The following is a 17172-nucleotide window of genomic DNA, read 5'->3' on the forward strand; positions in this document are numbered from 1 at the left end:
CACTAAAATTATACGAAGATAACCCGCCAAAAACTGTAAGTAGGAGACTATATTCGCCGACAACCCGCTTGTTTCGACGGTTGACATCATCGTCTTCCCTTTGAGGCTTACGAAAAAGCTTAGCCGTGAAGACTATTTTCTTTTGCGTAGTTCGGGTTGCTTTCTGGATTCATCATTGACATTTATTTTATATCAGAAAATATCTATCGGGAGACTGTTTTCTTATCACAATTTCCATACCCAGCGTTGTGAACATGATCGCTGTTGGCAATTTTCCTCCGATGTTTTGCAAATCCGTACCCTTTGGACGGTGTTGGATGACGAGCAGTAACGTGTACACGCCTGTTCAAATTTATCGAGAAATGCACATTTCGTGATAAATAAAAAAGCAACAACACAACACCAGCAAAATGAAAAGTTACTAATCAAGATATAGTATAGAAATTTAACTCAGTCTGAGCAATCGGTACCAGGAGAGAATGTCGATATATTAATTTGCTGACTGTGAACTTCTTTTACGATCTTAGCTAAAAAGCGTCAGCGGTCCTCGGACAATATTGCCGACACCCGCGGCGCTGTCCAGCCCCTGTATTATTCACCAATTATCAACAAATACGTGAAATTGACGACTTACAAGTATCATGCAAATTTACAAAAGTAAACACTGCTCATTAACGAACAAAATATTTCGTGGGTGAAATGCCCGACCAAGGGGCGGGGCAGCTGGAACAAAGCCTTTTGTTTTGAGTCGGCGGGGTGCCGGGAGTAAACGCGTTTACAAACGACACGAGATTTTTAATTAGATAGCTACGGCTCATTAGCGCACGCGATTCAATCGCGATCAAATCGCGACTTGCACGACTTTTAATCGCGATTTGCACGACTTTTAATCGAGATTAAATCGCGTGTAAACCGCGTGGGACCGGACCATAAACGTAATCGGTACTGTATATGAATACAAATTACGTACATTAAGTACATGCTGCATAAGACCAGACAAGATGTATGTTACTATAGTAATTTTTGAACCACTCACACTGGAAAGGAACCCTAACTGTGGTGATCTGCATGAGGTGTGGCTCTCCTTAAAAAAACAGAGCCTCCTTCTTTATGTTCTAGAGAGGATTGTTCTAGACCCATTAGTGTTACGGAACAGAAACCACAACCTTGAGATTCGATGTCAACTTTACCACAACACTTTTGGTTTGTACCAAACAGCACAACAGCTGCCACATCCCCCTAACAATGGTTTATTGTCTCCCCTCAGGTTGGGGCCGCTCTACACGTGTCCCCCACCTCTCCAAACCGAACAGGGCTGACGTCATCACCCGGGCAACCAAGGGTGGCCACGCCCCAACTGTCCACATCAACAGCAGCACCTCACGGCGTTGCCACGGTAACAGAACCAAAGACTTCGGTACCCTTCTCTGCGCCAGGGTCGTCCGTGCCACTCACTCATCAGGTTGTCATCATTGTACCTGTCTTGCATGTATAACTATAATAATAGATATGAAACTGTGCTTTTCTTTCTGTATATTTTTGTACGTTTTTTACGTTTTCTCACTTGCTTTATGGCCATGATGATTCGATTGTTGAGTTAAGAAAAGTCCTGGGTCACATCAATGTGGTCAATTGTTTTCTTCAGTTTCACCTAACAGCAATGGATTTGGAGCAGATGTTTGTCTTGTGTTTGTACTTTGTTTGTGCTTGCCTCAGTGACTTCATACATGTAGGGCAGCAAGTTTGCTTGCTGTTTTAGTAGCAGGGTATATTTTTACAGGGAGAAGTAGCGACCCCTTCCCTTGTGTCATATATCGGCGGCCCTAAAACTAGAAGGCTACTTTCAACCACCCCGATACTGCAGCCCATTAGATATAACAGAGAGGGGAACACATTTCTACCTTAGTCACTCAGTGAACATATTACCAACCATTTGCAAAAAGACTAAAACACCCAGCCTTCAAAGCAAAAATACTGGAAGCAAAATATTATTGAGTTTTCTTCAATGACGATTCAAACCATCCTCCTGACGCCCGGTCCCCAACGGCACTACCTTATGGGGCCCTGCTGTCCCAGGCCCTACCTACGGGTATTATGATTGTCGCCACAAACAAGCTGTCAACCAATCAGAGAACAGGCCTTCCTTGGCTGTTGTCACAAGCTGTCTCGCAAAGGCCGCTGGGAAGCTATCAGCCAATTATGTTACGTATTACCATGACTTTGTTTGCTCACCATGCCAACGCCCGATCCCCAACGGCTGACTGCCCATATAAGGGCAAGCTCATTAATATTCATAAGCAAGGCACCCCTAATAACCGAATACTGTGGTTGATTTGTCAGGGTTGATATCATAGGCTTTGCCGTGATTGTCAACCCTGAGTGTGAGGGTGATTCAAACCTACATTGTAAATGTTTGGTTTTGAAGTTGTTCAGGCTGAGAATCAAGTGACCCAACTGATATGTTTTGTTCCTGCAAGTTTACCAAAGAGGAAAGATGGTCATGAATTTGCATGTTCCTGAAAGCCAGCTTTATAGTGTCTTTATTATTACGTATGCACACATATACATGTAGCTTGTCACATATACATGTCTCATATTCATCTGTGGCCCTGTAAGGATTTATAAACTGATTCCATACACAAAGTAAAGCAGTCACCAACAAACAAGCTTTCGATCAGTACTCTGATCCTTATCAAGTCTGAATGATCCATTGCCACACTTCTACCCAGGTCACATGACATAGGCTATTGGTCATTTGAACTTGAGGAGGATTAGAGTGCTAGATAAAAGCTTGTTGGCTATATGGCACTTAGGCCACAGCAAGTAAATTTTATGGATGAAATCCACGGCAGACCTCAAAAATGATGAGATAGCGCCCAAAAAAAACAAGATGGGTAAAAAAAACAAGATGGCAAAACAGACACTACAAACATTGTATCAAGACTCAAAGTGACAAAATATGGCATCACAGCCAACAAGGCATTCGTTCCTGTATTCAAGAAGTGAACAAGTGTAGCAAAAGTTATACTAGTGTGGTAGACTGATATTACCGACCATGTTGGCAACCACACTCATGACTTGCATATTGGTGCCACTCTTACAACTATCCAGAAAGTTTCACTTCTGCAACTACAGTCAAGGCTACCACTCTAGAGTCGATCTTACAAACAATTATTAGCTTACAGCACAACTTATTTACCCATTTTGGTATATTCGACCATCCCTGAAGCAGGAAAAAAATTCTTTTTTTTTTTCTGAAATCAGGCGAAAATCAATGAGCGTGCGGATGTCATCCATAAAATTTACTAGCTGTGGCCTTAGCTTTGCGTACGGAAATAGTGTATAAAATCATTAAGGTACATTGTACACTGCATGTTCTGATTAATCTGATTTGGCTAAAAAAACATAACCTGTGTGCATGCTTGCACAGAGACAGCCATTTTACCACATTGCTATTTTGGAGTACCAAGTTCCTTCAACTGACAGTCTGTTCACTGAAGCCATCGTTTTCAAATGTCTTGAATATGCCACATGTCTCTTTTGTGTGCCAGTCAGCTTTTTAAGAGAATTCCTGAAACATTGGGTTGAATTCCTGAAATGTGTTCAACTTTGTTGAATCATCAAGAACATCACACAAATGAGCTCTATGGTATATGTACGATATTTGGAAAACACACATATCTTAAACATTCAGCCCTCAATTCATCAGCTGTTGGTGTTGATTGTTTTCACCTAGCTAGCTGTATTTTAGTACTGTTGGTATGAAATTTATTTAGCAGGACTGTATTTTTAACATAGACCCTTGCAAATGAACAGCAGATTTTTAAGTCCGGTAGCTTTTTGTAGTGTCAAAGGGCCATATGATGAAATACAAAATTGTGCATTACATGTATATTTGGGATGAAATACAAATTTGCTATGCATGTAGCACTATTGTCTGTTAACTGTTGCCTTTATAATCATGTGGACAAAAAGTAGTGCCAGAAATTTGGTCCATTTTCTGTGGTTTTAAAGATTCAAGGTCTTTATAAGCTGTAACTACGTTTGGTTCAAGTATTGCTACAAAAGGTTTGAATGTATATTCTACCTACCAAGCTCATCATTGATATCCAAATGAATCAAATTGTTTGCAATGAGTCGAAGCTTTGGCTATGGTTATTCCAATGAATCCACATTGCTAAAAAAGTGTCAATGTGATGTTGCCATGCACTTGTTCCAGACACAGACTGTTTAATAATAGTATTGTATCAGATCATATTCATTTTTGGTGGAGGCATGCATATATTTACTGAAACTGCATGTACAAAACATAAGAAATCTAATCTGGATGTATTGTTGAACAGTATTAAGGTACATGTATAGGTAGGGCTAGTGGGCAATGAAGCCAGCATTTGATGTAGAAATGGATTGCATGAAGTATAGCCAAGGCCTCTTTGACACATAGAAAATGACTTCTTTGTATCTGCTGTTTATTTGAAGCGAAGAGCCCTTTAAAGTCACAACTGTTACAAAATCACTTTGTTCACCTTATGAAGAGTTTAGATTAAAGCCTATATTGAAAAATGCCTGTGTTTGTGTAGTAATTGTTAGGTGAGGAAGTAAGAGATGGGCTCATAAAGAAATTGTTTATGGTCTTTTGTTGTTGGAACTTGGTCTTCATTCTTTAGTGTGATGATTTTTGTTTCAGACCAGGGCTGCCTCTAGGACCCATCCCTTGCTTGTTGACATAAAATTTCGTCTGTCGCACTCATTGTTGAAAAGAAGAACTTGAATACGGGTCTTGGAAGGCATTTACCATGATCAATATTTTTTGTGGGCTGGGGGAGGGGTGCAAAGGAACAGGCAAAATTTGATTCAATTGGAATTTGGAAGCCAAGATTTCAGTACATTTTGATTGTCATTTTAAAGGCAACCTAAGCAATATTACAGCGTCAAAGTGGAAATATTCTAAATAAGGCGATCTGCTTGATATTGACATCTACTGCACTGTATTCTCACATTTACATAATAATTTGATACTTTGAGCAGTTAAAAACAGCCCAGAGACAAGTTGCACGAGGATATTCCTTATTATTGTACCCCCCCACCCCCCCCCCAAAAAAAAATAAGGACTTGATCTGGAATCCTTGTGCAACTCATTCCCGCGCTGTTTTCAACGGCTCAATTTATGAAATAATGATGTAAATGTGCTAAAATAGTGCATTAGATGTCAATATTATACAGACTGCCTTATTCAGAATATTTCCACTTTTAACAATGTGATATTGCTTTGGTTGCCTTTAAGCTTGCAAAGATATATTTTCCTGTCCCAAAGTTCACATCTTTTGGAAGTTTGAAACTACCCACTGCACTGTGTCAGTATTGTTAAGTGTGTTTGTTTTTGCAAAGTCATGAAGTACCATTAACATCAAGCTTAGAATGTCACCCTGTCATGTGACCAAGCTGTGACCAATCAGGGCAAAGAGACTGACATGTAACACCAGGTTGTGCTTTCCAGGTGACAGGCACTAACCAGACAGAGGCAGCACATTTGGGCCCAGCAGATTCGAGGCTCTCGGTTTCACTGACAGCGGAGGAAAGCCTGTCGCAACAACCACTCACTGACAGGTCACACATGAAGAACATTACGCTGGTCGAACTGATAACTGGCAAACCTCCGTCGGATAAACCGACGAGTAAAAGTACCACAGACAATTTGCCACCACGACCTAGTACACTAGAGATGCTACCACAGACTTCTGTATCAGAAGCATTCAATGTCAAGTCCAGTCAATTTCCGGCAAAACTCCTTGAAGCGAGTTCACCGGCAGACTCCATTTCCAGCAGTGAGAGTGTAAGCAGTGAGAGGAGCGCGGCCAGCGTGCACTCCTTACCTCCGCACGGAGGTTCCCGTACGCCCAGAGCGTTGAAAGTCTCGTCACACTACCTCTTGTCTTCCTCCACGCAAGCCTTGAAGCACCTGAGGGAAAACCATGGAAAGGGGAGAAGCGCTGCGAGGCCACGGAATCCGGACGAGCCCCCGCGAGCGTCAAGCGCGCCTCCCGTACCTGGCAAGATCTTTGAGAACGAAGTTGAGAACGTCCGTGCTGCAAGTGTTGCAAGTGTACCCGCCGTAACTGACATTTATGAAAATGGCCAGGCCTCGTGCGCCACACGAGGCAACCTCACAACCAACGACGCAAGTTTAGCGCACGTTAGCAGACCCACGTCCAACCCCGGAGTGTTGACTCCCGTACAGGTCGCTCCGACGGACAGCGCGCCCAGCTTGGTGAACCAGCACGTCGGCGTGCCGGTGAGTTTTGTCGGATTTCAGAACGTGGTGAGGTTGCCGCAGGGCGCCCTCCCACAGCACATACAGGTGCCCCAGGGGATGATACAGGGGATGAACCAGGTACATGTGGGGAACATGATGCAACAGGTGGGGCAGATCGTCAACGTTTCCCCCCAGACTCTGTCCGCCCCGCCCCAGCTGCACCACCCCCAGCAAGTCTTGGTGTCCATGTCCTCGAACGGCAACGCCATCCCCATCACCATGAACCAAGTCAGCCTGCACCACCAGAACAACGCCAACAACACCGTCGTGAACTGTGTACAGAACGCCAACAACATCAACACCATGCAGAATGCCGGCGGAACGCCCGGAGGGAACGCGAACTGCGTCGGACCAAACTCCAACAACAGCGGCGGCCACACCACCAACGCAGGCACCAAGTGTTCCTGTAGGCTGAAGGCCATGGTCATGTGTAAAAGTTGCGGTGCGTTCTGTCACGACGATTGTATAGGGCCGTCTAGGCTATGTGTTACTTGTCTTATTAAGTAACCTCAACTTGTGCTGCTCTGATAAGTATTGTCACCCCCCTGTTATGTACATTGTATGGCAAATAAGGACTACTAAGTGTAGAATGTGTAGCCAGCCTGTATATATCATTATAGGGGAGGCTAAAAAAGTGATCATGGTATTTTCATTGCATCTACATTGTACATGTATGTTAAAGATAAAGCTTGTCAGAAAATAAAGTATGGATGGAAAATAGAATACGTATAGAGGCAGTGATTAACTAAAGACAACCAAATTATAAATGCTTAGTAAGTGCTTGATTAGGCGACTGAGACTGCAAGTGGTATTTTACATGTTTGCAGATTTTCTAGAGAAATATACATACAATTATGATAAATACATTTAACACAGTGATGATCCACACAAGTCCTTGGAATGAAATGTTGCATAATAGATCCGTATTTGTACAAAACGAAGGCTGCACCACTTCTGTCACAGGTTTTAAAATCCGAAAGTTTCATGTAAGAATTCGGACCAAAATGGCGAGAAAATAGAGAAAAAGCAATTGTTTAGCCTTCCTTGTGTCAAAATCCTTTAAATGGGGACTGACTGAAGGAATGACATGTGTGACAGCAGATTCTGGAAGTACAGACAAAACTGCCCACAGACCACCACTTGGGACTGGTAAAATGTGGTCTATGTGTAAAGGTGGTCACTATAGACAGGGTTCAAATGCTTGTGTCAATGGAAAAATCATCTAAGGGACAATGGCCAGGTGGTCTTTATGTGAAGGTGATCACGTTGAACAGGTTTGACTGTATTCAGCTTTTAGCACAGCAATTTTGTTTCATCCTTGAAATACAATGTACGCCCAAGTCCACGGCTGTAGCTGCAAAATGAGTCAGTTTTCAAAATTCGCATGCATCTTAAGAAATGACAAGATTCTGATATATATATATTGCTTATGGTAATGAACTTTGCTGTCATGCATGTACTTATTACTACATATGAGGATGAAATGATGAAAGAAAAATTGATGTAGCCTCTGCCTGTTGTCAAGTTGATACATGTATATTCCCTAATATTGTTCAGTCCTGTTGCCAAAAGAAATGGAAATGAAAGTTTGAAAAGATTTTGCACTGTAAATCTAGAGTCTCTAAGGTAGGAGGGGCGTTCAATAAGTAATAACTCTGACCCACTTCCAGTTGTCTGATCTAGATGAAATTTTGCATGTGTAATGATTCATATCTCTATAGAGCTCTGAACTAATTGTGGTTTCTGATTTACTGGTGTTTAAACTGAGTTAGGTGTGAAATGGAGCCCATTGAGTGTCGCGCAGTGATCTGGTTTTTGTATTTGAAAGGACGCACACCAAAGGAGACTTTCAATGAAATGAAAGAAACTTATGGTGATGATGCACCATCATATGACCTTGTAAAATGCTGGCATTTTTAATTCAAACATGGCCGGAAGTCTGTGGAAACAGCTCCCAGACCTGGTCGTTCCTCTTCTGCCATTGATGAGGCATCTGTTGGAGGACCAACCTGGGGTGTCCTACAAAAACGGTGTCCAGAGCTGCATCAAACGATGGGAGAAATGCATAACTCTGGGTGGTTCCTATGAAGAGAAAGACTAATAACTGTGCCAAGTTTCATTAGTCTTCTGCTATGTGAAATGAGTCAGAGTTATTACTTATTGGATGCCCCTTTTATAGGTATGTTATGCCTTAGTTGGTACATGTACCTGGTGAATGTACATGTAACCTGCTGTTTCTTAGTTTGGTTCTTGGAAGTGCATGACACATTGCAGCTGCTTGCAATGGCCAATGCACCATACTGTTAGTGTTATTGTATATAGTAATTTATTTTTGAGGGTTTGCAGTATTTTGCCGGATTTTCAAGGTGTTTTCTTTCATTTGTTTTGTACTTATGCCAGGGAAATGTGACTAAACTGCATGTCATCAAATTGATGAGAAGAATTTGTATTCCCTTTGCAAAACCTTGTAATTCGTGGTTGAAACAAGATGGTAGGCAGGCAGGCAACAGAACAAGCATTTTGCAGGAGGTTTAAGTAAATGCAACTATTAAACCACAGTGAAAACTGTCAACACTTACAGTAAATCAATAGGACGTGCTCCCGGAGAAGTTTTCCCAAATCCAAACTTACAAGCAAATTTCTGGTCCTTGGAATGAATTTCATGAAAGATTTCAACTTTCTGATCCTGAAAATGAATTAATTCTGATATCCATTGTTGACGTGAAGAAAAAATGAAGTATGTTCTTTTCGTCACCCATGCATGTACAAATATCAAAGACTTAATAGAATGGACAGATGATGTTTGGGTCGCTCTTCACAATGTCATGTAGATTCTCATGTATGTGGTGGAAACAGGAATAGAACGATTTGGTCTCGAAGCAAGGAAACATTCAAGTCGTGCCATTTGTCATCTAATACAAAATATATCTCGCAACAGAATGCTATATAGTTGCTTCTAGGGTTGGGTACCGATACAGAAAATTCAGGTCCAGGTCCGTTTCAGGTCCAAAGGATCAGGTCCGGACCTGAACCTGGACCTGATTCAGTATGACTCATACCAATGGTCCATTTCACTACAAAGAAATCTGTTTGGTGGAGTATTAGACTTACACTGGCATTTTAAAGTCCTACAACGCTAACTGCACCTGTACGATTGACTGTAAAACTTGGTAGAAATTACTATAAACTCTACTCTACTTCACTCTTGTCATTTTCTTCCAACTGCAAGCGCCAAAACGCGTGAATGCCTGATAAAATAATATGTTAATTTTCCAATCGGTCCAACATCCGGTTCACCTACTTTTTTCAGGTCCGGTTTTTCTGGACCGGTCCAATAAGAAAAAACGGTTTTGTACCGGTACGCTGTACCGATACCCAGCGCTAGTTGCTTCATATATTGTGTATCATGTCAAGTTCTACATGGATGTCTAACCTTCATCAATGTGTCGTTATTTGTGAGTACTGATAAAACGTGTCAGACATATTTGGAACAATATAAGGACATGTTGATTTGATTACATGAATGGCACCCTCTGGGAACCCCAAAACTGATGCAAGCATGCAAAGAAAAAAAATTAGTCCCAATAAAGTTGCCTTTAATATGAAATCTAGGTAGTACAGAAGATTGAACAAATTACTGAACACATCGAGTATGGTACAGCAATCTTCTTTGTCTTTGCAATGAATGAATTTGAATTTGACATTCTACATCATAAGGCCACACCAATTTAATTTCTTGGTTCACGGATTTTTTCATAAAAAATATGGAGCGAGAGGGCAAAATAAAAATAAAAATTGTAAAATGGTTGGGGTAAAGGTAATGGCTAATCCAAAACATAAAGAAAAAAAGTTTTCAGCTTGAAAAAAGTACAAAAACACTATTTTTGTACAGTAACAGCACCTGTACCCACCCTTTAAGGAGCTTATAATATAAAGGCCAATTTGCTACACCAGAAAGTTGGTGAATGGTTTCATTAATGGTGAAAATTTGCTGGGTAGTAATTTTTTTTTTTTTTCCAAAAAATAGGAGCGAGCGAATCCGTGAACCAATAAATTAAATCGGTGTGGCATAAGTGTACATTGATAAGTTACCGCATACATTAGTTTTGCTGCTGCTTTGTACGATTTGCAGTAGGGTCAAAAAGTTGTTTGGAAATCGACGATGCGAGCAGATGTCATCTGTATAATGAAATCAACATGGTCTATATGTAATAGGTACACTTTGCGATTGACCACCCCAAGGATCAACGTATTCCCAATGAAATTACATTGTTACACTGAACAAGGATGTTGAGTGCATACTTGTCTGTGGCCTGAATGTGTACATGTACTTCTGTGTATTGTACAATGTCATTTAGATTTGAAACTCATGGAAGCAAATTGTGTGTTATCAAAAGGGCATATAATGAAGATATCCTAGTGTCATTGTTATCAGAACATTATTCAATGTACATTATTCAATGTACATTTTGTCAGGCAAGAACATTCATTTCAATGATATGGAAATTATGATATTGCTAGTTTTGATCTGTACAGAGCCCATGATTTGCATATGGACAAGCTGGTTAGAATAATGCTACAAAGAAATCTACTTGTCATTGTGCATATTACATGTAGTACCTCCTTTCGGCTCAGAACTTTGCTTGCATTTGTTTATAAAATCAACTGTTTCATGCAAATTGTAGTGAAGTATGTGGAGTATTAAAAGTTGTGCCTATGTAAACATGCAACTGTTTGGCATAGTGCCATCTGATATGCAGTGTTATTATTTGTGCAAGCAGATACCCCTTGCTGTGTAAGGTCAAGAGGTGAAGGGTCATGTACATGTGTCTAGTTCATCTTGACCTCATGCTGTAAAATATGAGATATTCTTGTACATAAACTTGCTGATGCAAAGATTTGGCTTGTTTTGATTATTATTGAGAAAATAGAGGTGTAAATGTTTTTGGTGTGTCCATGTGTTTGTGATTTCAGATATTTGTAGTCAGCATAACTTATGAACCTCTGGATGTATTGGAATGATATTTGGTATGTATATGTGAATGGGGGTTGTCTTAGCTTTTAGAAAGTGCTTTCCCTAGGTGATCTGGTGTAACGTTACATGTTGTATATGGTAAATGTTTTAGGGTATTGAATTTGCTGTGCCCTGGACACCTATTCACAGTGCTACACCTGCCCCCGCGCTCCACAGACAGGTGGTCAATTAACTCAATTTTCCAGGATAACCAATCAGAGGAGTTATGCAAATGAGCACATATGCTGATGACGGTAGGGGTGTGAATTTCGAGATATTATCACAAATGGGGCACAGTTTTACGTTTGGCTGCTGAGGCCAGAGGTTGCTCAGGACAGGGTGGTTTAACTATGTGAATATAGACAGAACTGTTTTATATGGCATGTGACTGAAGGTGGTACACAAGAGGTGGTTGTCTTGTTTGTTTGTTTGTTTATTTTCATACACCTGGGTAGCCTATTCAGTGCTGGTACACTGGTTTTCAATAGGGCCCAGTTTCACATATACATACAAGGAAATAAAAACTTACAGAGAGAAAAGTAGACATATACGTCTGACCAGGTTTAACAAACCTTTATTCAAACAACAAAAGTACATCATATTTTGTAAGGTCTAACGTTACAACAATAACGTTACACGCAAGCGAGTAGATTCAAACTGAACCTAGTACGTACAAGTAACGTTATATGAACAAACATGCATGTGGAGTTTAACTGATGACTTACACTACTGGTTCTAACGTTCAGACATTCTTCGACACATCAGCCTATTTTAACACAGTACGTAATACAACTTGAGTTGGAATGATAAACTGATGTATTTGCAGCACATTTTGGTACACAGTTGCTGCAACATTCTTCAGAAATGTGACAAAAAGACAATTAAAGACATAAAGAAAACAACAAGCAGAATAGACACACTTAAGACGACTATGATTACACAACATTAAGGACAAAAGTCTGCTAATCCAAAACCTCAAAATATATTTTATGTTGCATTTATATTCAACGAACATTGTTATAGATTGATATACAATGATCAAAACTACACAAAACGACCACCCTTGGAAAAGCGGTAGTTTTTGACAGGTGGTCGTTTTGGAGGGGTTCAAGGAAGCCGAAATATTCAAGGAAGAAAACTACTAGTATTCACACCGTACACCTGTCGTCGCACACCACAGCCAGGTGGTCAATTAACTCAATTCTACAGGATAACCAATCAGTGGAGTTATGCAAATGAGCACATATGCTAGATACGGCATGGGATGGTTAATTCTCGGTCGGTATAGCCACCCTGTCTTTCTGTCGAGTCCTCTGGACGATTGAACTACGTTCTCCACGCACCAACTGCACCAAGGGTTCAATACAGATCGTGTACTGTGTTCCAGGCTGCAGTTCTCTAAACGTGAAGGATTTCTCTTCGACTTTCACCGTGTATTTCTTGCGAAGCAGGACGTCCATCCTGGCAGTGCGGTTGATGTACAGGTTACAGTGCGTCAGGTCCGGGCTACCTGCCTCCCACCCCACTTGGATGGACTCGTCCGTGACTGTCAACACCATGAATCTCCTCAAGAACGGGGCTAAGGAAAGACGAAACGAGTGAGACGAGATCAACAAATACGGTTAGCTAACCACATGTACGTGTGTCATTGTTTGGACGCTAAGACCACTGACAGGATTTTTTACCACTAGTATTGTCAGGAATGTATTCTTGTTCACATTTCCAACATTTTTTTGGGAACGAAAAGTACAATATAAAAGACAACAAAAACACAAAACGGACCGAAAATAATTCAACAGCATGCCTTGTGCATATTCATTGCCATAAACTTTAATTTTTATTTTCCGCAAATAGCCCGGCCGATGCCCGGTAAGCAATGTGACGTAGGCAATCTACGGATATCAAGTTAACGGACGGTGTTTTTAAATTCCAATATTTTTTAAAGATTGAAGTTTGAAACTACCTGCCGCATTTGTATCCCTAAATACCCTATTAAAGAACAATGGATATAGGTTCCCCCCGAAATAAAGGTTAACCAGTGTTACCTATGAGCTGTAAGTCCTGGATGACGTCTGGTCTGCCCATCTCCTGCAGGATCTCGACCAGAGTCTTCTTGTCGTACGGCCTGTCCGTGTGGCCCTGCCGCCACAGTGTCAACACGTGCTCGGTCGGAGAGCCCGCTCTTCTGGAGGCAATCACCGGCAGGGTCTGTGACAAAAAAAAACATGTTCCATCAGAGGACATAACGTTACTAGTTTTCTTTTACACGACTAGTTATTCTCACCTACTGACGTTTCGATGTCTGTCAGACATTTTCCTCGGAGCTTCTAACTGGAGTTCTGCGTCTTGCGCTATATGTAGCCGATGTAGGTGGCGCTTTTGCGACGAGAACACTATCCGAAACGTGGCTGTTTGGTATCCCCCCCCCCCTCCCCTTCGTCCCGATTCATCAATTGGGGTGACTTTTTTCAAAAGCGCCACCTACATCGGTTACAGAATAACTGGCTGTTGTCTGCTATTGATAAAACATGCATGTGTGTAAGAGCTTGTATATGTAAGATGGCATTTATCCGAGGATAATACCCAACGTTACTTCACCTGACAGTCCAGTCCTATCTTCTCAGCAAAGAGCCTCCAGTCGTTCCCGTAGATGCATTCCACGTCCAACAGCTCGCACATCCGTCTGCTCTTGGAGTAGGCCAGCGGCCAGGACTTGTCAGCCCGGTCGTTGTCAGGGGTCTCCTCGGCAGGAACGACACCACAAGCCGGCTCCGGGCCTGGGTCGTCTCGGAGGAAACTTTCTGGATTCTGCTCCTGGGTATATCAGACAAACATGTTTCTATTAATAAATAGGAAAAGAACTTTTGTAGCTGAACAACATCAAAATTTTCTGTGAGGTGCATATGTGTGAAATGTTCTAATTGTCCAATTATTACCCATAGTCTGCCTCATACTATAGACTTTAAACTAAGGACAACTAAAAAGGCAATATTTTGCACCAGCAAAACAAGGTAAACACACTAATGATAAAACAAACAAATCGTAAAAAATTTTCTTCAAACTGATGCAATGAAATTCGATAAGTGATTTGTCAAATTTTTGTTCCTCAGTGGTCGTTCAGCGAACGCAACCTAAAGTTGAAAGGTTCCTATTACAGGACACTGAAAACCAACACTTACGTAGTCTGTGAGAATCCTGAGAGTCAGAGTCTTCTCCATGCCCTGTCTGATGACGATGGAGCCGCGGAACCGGGTCTGTGAGGTGTCCTCGTGCTGGAGGCAGATGTCGTGCAGAAACTGTGAGGACCCGTTCAACGCTCCACGGAGCTCCTCCTTGGACACTTCCTATGGTAGCATCGTAGGTATAGTATTAGGCTTAGGCCTAGATCCCCATTGAAAAAAGGGGCCCTGTCGGGGAGTTCACGGGCTGTTTGAGGGCACTTTCGGGTGAAACCCCTACGTGGCCCTCTGGGACACCTTGCAGCTCCCGGAATATTTTTGGGCCAGGCCGGGACTGGGTTGAATCAAAGTTGGGCTCAAAATGAACCCGGGACCCGGTAACAAAAAGACGCTGTGACCTACCCGTGGGTTCCACAAACACGCACACGCACACACACATCCTACAGTATCCGGCAGTCCACCGGGAGAAATTTGTCGGCCGGGGCTGAATCTCTCTGAGTTACTCTTATACAATAAGCCTTAATGTTACTCTAATACAATACGCCAAAAAGCAGTTACTCAAGCAACTGGATATGATTGTGGAAAGTTGCTTGAGTAACTGCTTTTTGCGAATCTTAACACCTGGATGTCTAATCTTCATCGACGTTCAAGATTATGCAATAGATCTTCTAGTATATAACGGGAGGTGCCCCAACACGGTACGCTTTTTCTTGCGCTCAAACTCATGGCGCTCCATCGCTAGTTGCCTGAGAGTGGTCAAATTTTGATGACTGAATTTTTTACACATAGATTTGAACAACATACTTGAATAAGAAATGCATTCATGTGGTTCATGAACCTTACGCGCTGCGTGTTACAAGTGGCAAACACTGTAAGACAATTTCGTGTATGTAACCTTCCAATTTTGTGCTACGCTGGACAGTGTGCCTAACTTGGTACGCTTTTTTTACATTTTGCTCTCTTCAGAAGTAAGTGGTAAATTTAAGTACACAGAAAAACATTAATAGCATGATATTTTAGCTTTCTTTTGACACTAAAATCGTGACTGTATGTACATCTTGTCTCACATGAGGAAGGCTGTACCTAGAACAATCCAGCTGATGTGTTTACGGGCAATGGGCTGAATGCACTGATTGTGAATGCCCGACTAAAAAAACCATTACGAAAAAACGACACCGCCAACATCAACAAAATTCTGTCTGATTATATGAAAATATCATCTACATCTCTCTCTATCAAGTCTTATTTTCATAGACAGCACGAATCATTTGTTACAGTCAAATAAATCTTTGGAGCGTTCTCTAGTCTGCCACCTGCACGGCCACACTCCCTTGGGAGTACAATGGTGGCAATGTTTATGTCGCTTCCTTTTGCTTGCTTTTCTATTCAACAAACATTTAAAGACCCATATTCATAGTGTTTTATGGAGCTTTATTTATGTGTATCATGGCAGTTGTGTGACTGCTTGGACGAGTTCGTATAGTTAGCCACACGAGCCGCCAATACGCAGAGGCCGGTGACCGCAGTGATTCAGCACTGTCAACATTACTATTAGAATTCTGTTTTAAAAAAAACATGAAGTAAATATGTTAAAGTATACTTGGAATGCAAATTAAAGCTATGTGCATGGACCTGGTTCATTTACCTTTGTAATCAGCATAGTCAGTGGCAACAAACACGGTGTACTTATGGATAATAAGATCAGCAAGAAATCCGTGCCGTCTTAGGACGGGAACCGTCTTAGGGCGGCCCCCGTTATATATATATAATAGTATAAAAACGGCGCACGACATTGTTGTGCGTTCGCCGTACGGTCACAAACTAAGGGTATTCTTGGGATACCGTAGTAACCAAGACCTCTAAGGTTTGAGCCAAACAGGCCCATACAGCACATTGACGTATACGGCCTTTTCAAAAACAATTCGCCAATTGATGTCGATTGATCGGTTGATTGCTTGCTTGCTTGCTTGCTTGCTTGATTGATTGATTTATTGGTTTACCATCATTTTGTCGCCTTCATGGTTCCACCCCTCCCTGAGGTCGATAGACACTGAGAGGTCCCGCACGACCTGGAAGGCTCTCAGCGTGCACACCACCTCCTGCTGCTGTCTGGCGAAGTCTCTCATCTGTATATGAGATTAAAAAAGGTTTATTGAATGAATCTTAGATCTGTAATATCCGTAATATCATGTTACGGTCAAGTAGAGCTAATCATTGGTTTCAGTATCCTTTCTAATAACAAAGCGTTCGTCTTAAACAATTTTTGCTTTGCTTGTGTTGTCCCATTTAAAGATATATTCAAATCTGCTTATGGTATCGAATCTCATAAAACCTATTGTACTTAGAAGGGAGTGTGAATAACGTATTACGTAAGACATTACATTACTTACACAAGGTACTAGTAGCTTTCCTGTATCGTTACTACTACAGTATTACAGAGTATGCAACACTGAATAAAGAGACTCTTTTTACACAACCAGTGCTTTATTCTCACCAACGTTTCGGTGACCGTCTGTCACCTTCTTCAGAGCAATTCTGGCTGGTTCACATTGTACTGCAGGACAGATGTCGCTGCTCACAGTTCAGATGCGGTCACAAAACGAAAAGTATTTACATATGTATATACATATGCCGCAACCTTACTGCGACTTGGCCCGCAGCATACG

At 41.5% G+C, this 17172-nt stretch overlaps 2 protein-coding genes across 2 annotated transcripts in view; one reads left to right on the forward strand and one right to left on the reverse strand.

The window, feature by feature from the left end:
- The window catches only part of LOC118431986 (polycomb protein Asx-like), an 11867-nt gene extending 4613 nt beyond the window's left edge, over positions 1-7254 (forward strand). The window contains exons 3-4 of the mRNA XM_035843451.1: positions 1268-1462; positions 5498-7254. Coding sequence (XP_035699344.1) covers positions 1268-1462; positions 5498-6820 — 1518 coding nt within the window. The 3' untranslated portion in view covers positions 6821-7254. The remainder of the gene's footprint in view (positions 1-1267; positions 1463-5497) is intronic.
- A 4629-nt stretch (positions 7255-11883) lies between these two features.
- The window catches only part of LOC118410193, a 15935-nt gene continuing 10646 nt past the window's right edge, over positions 11884-17172 (reverse strand). Inside the window, exons 9-13 of the mRNA XM_035811736.1 lie at positions 16507-16632; positions 14507-14671; positions 13926-14141; positions 13373-13535; positions 11884-12906 (exon numbers count right to left, since the gene is read on the reverse strand). Coding sequence (XP_035667629.1) covers positions 12596-12906; positions 13373-13535; positions 13926-14141; positions 14507-14671; positions 16507-16632 — 981 coding nt within the window. The 3' untranslated portion in view covers positions 11884-12595. The remainder of the gene's footprint in view (positions 12907-13372; positions 13536-13925; positions 14142-14506; positions 14672-16506; positions 16633-17172) is intronic.

This window comes from Branchiostoma floridae, chromosome 2 (genome assembly GCF_000003815.2).
Source record: "Branchiostoma floridae strain S238N-H82 chromosome 2, Bfl_VNyyK, whole genome shotgun sequence".
Classification (NCBI taxonomy): Eukaryota; Metazoa; Chordata; class Leptocardii; order Amphioxiformes; family Branchiostomatidae; genus Branchiostoma; species Branchiostoma floridae.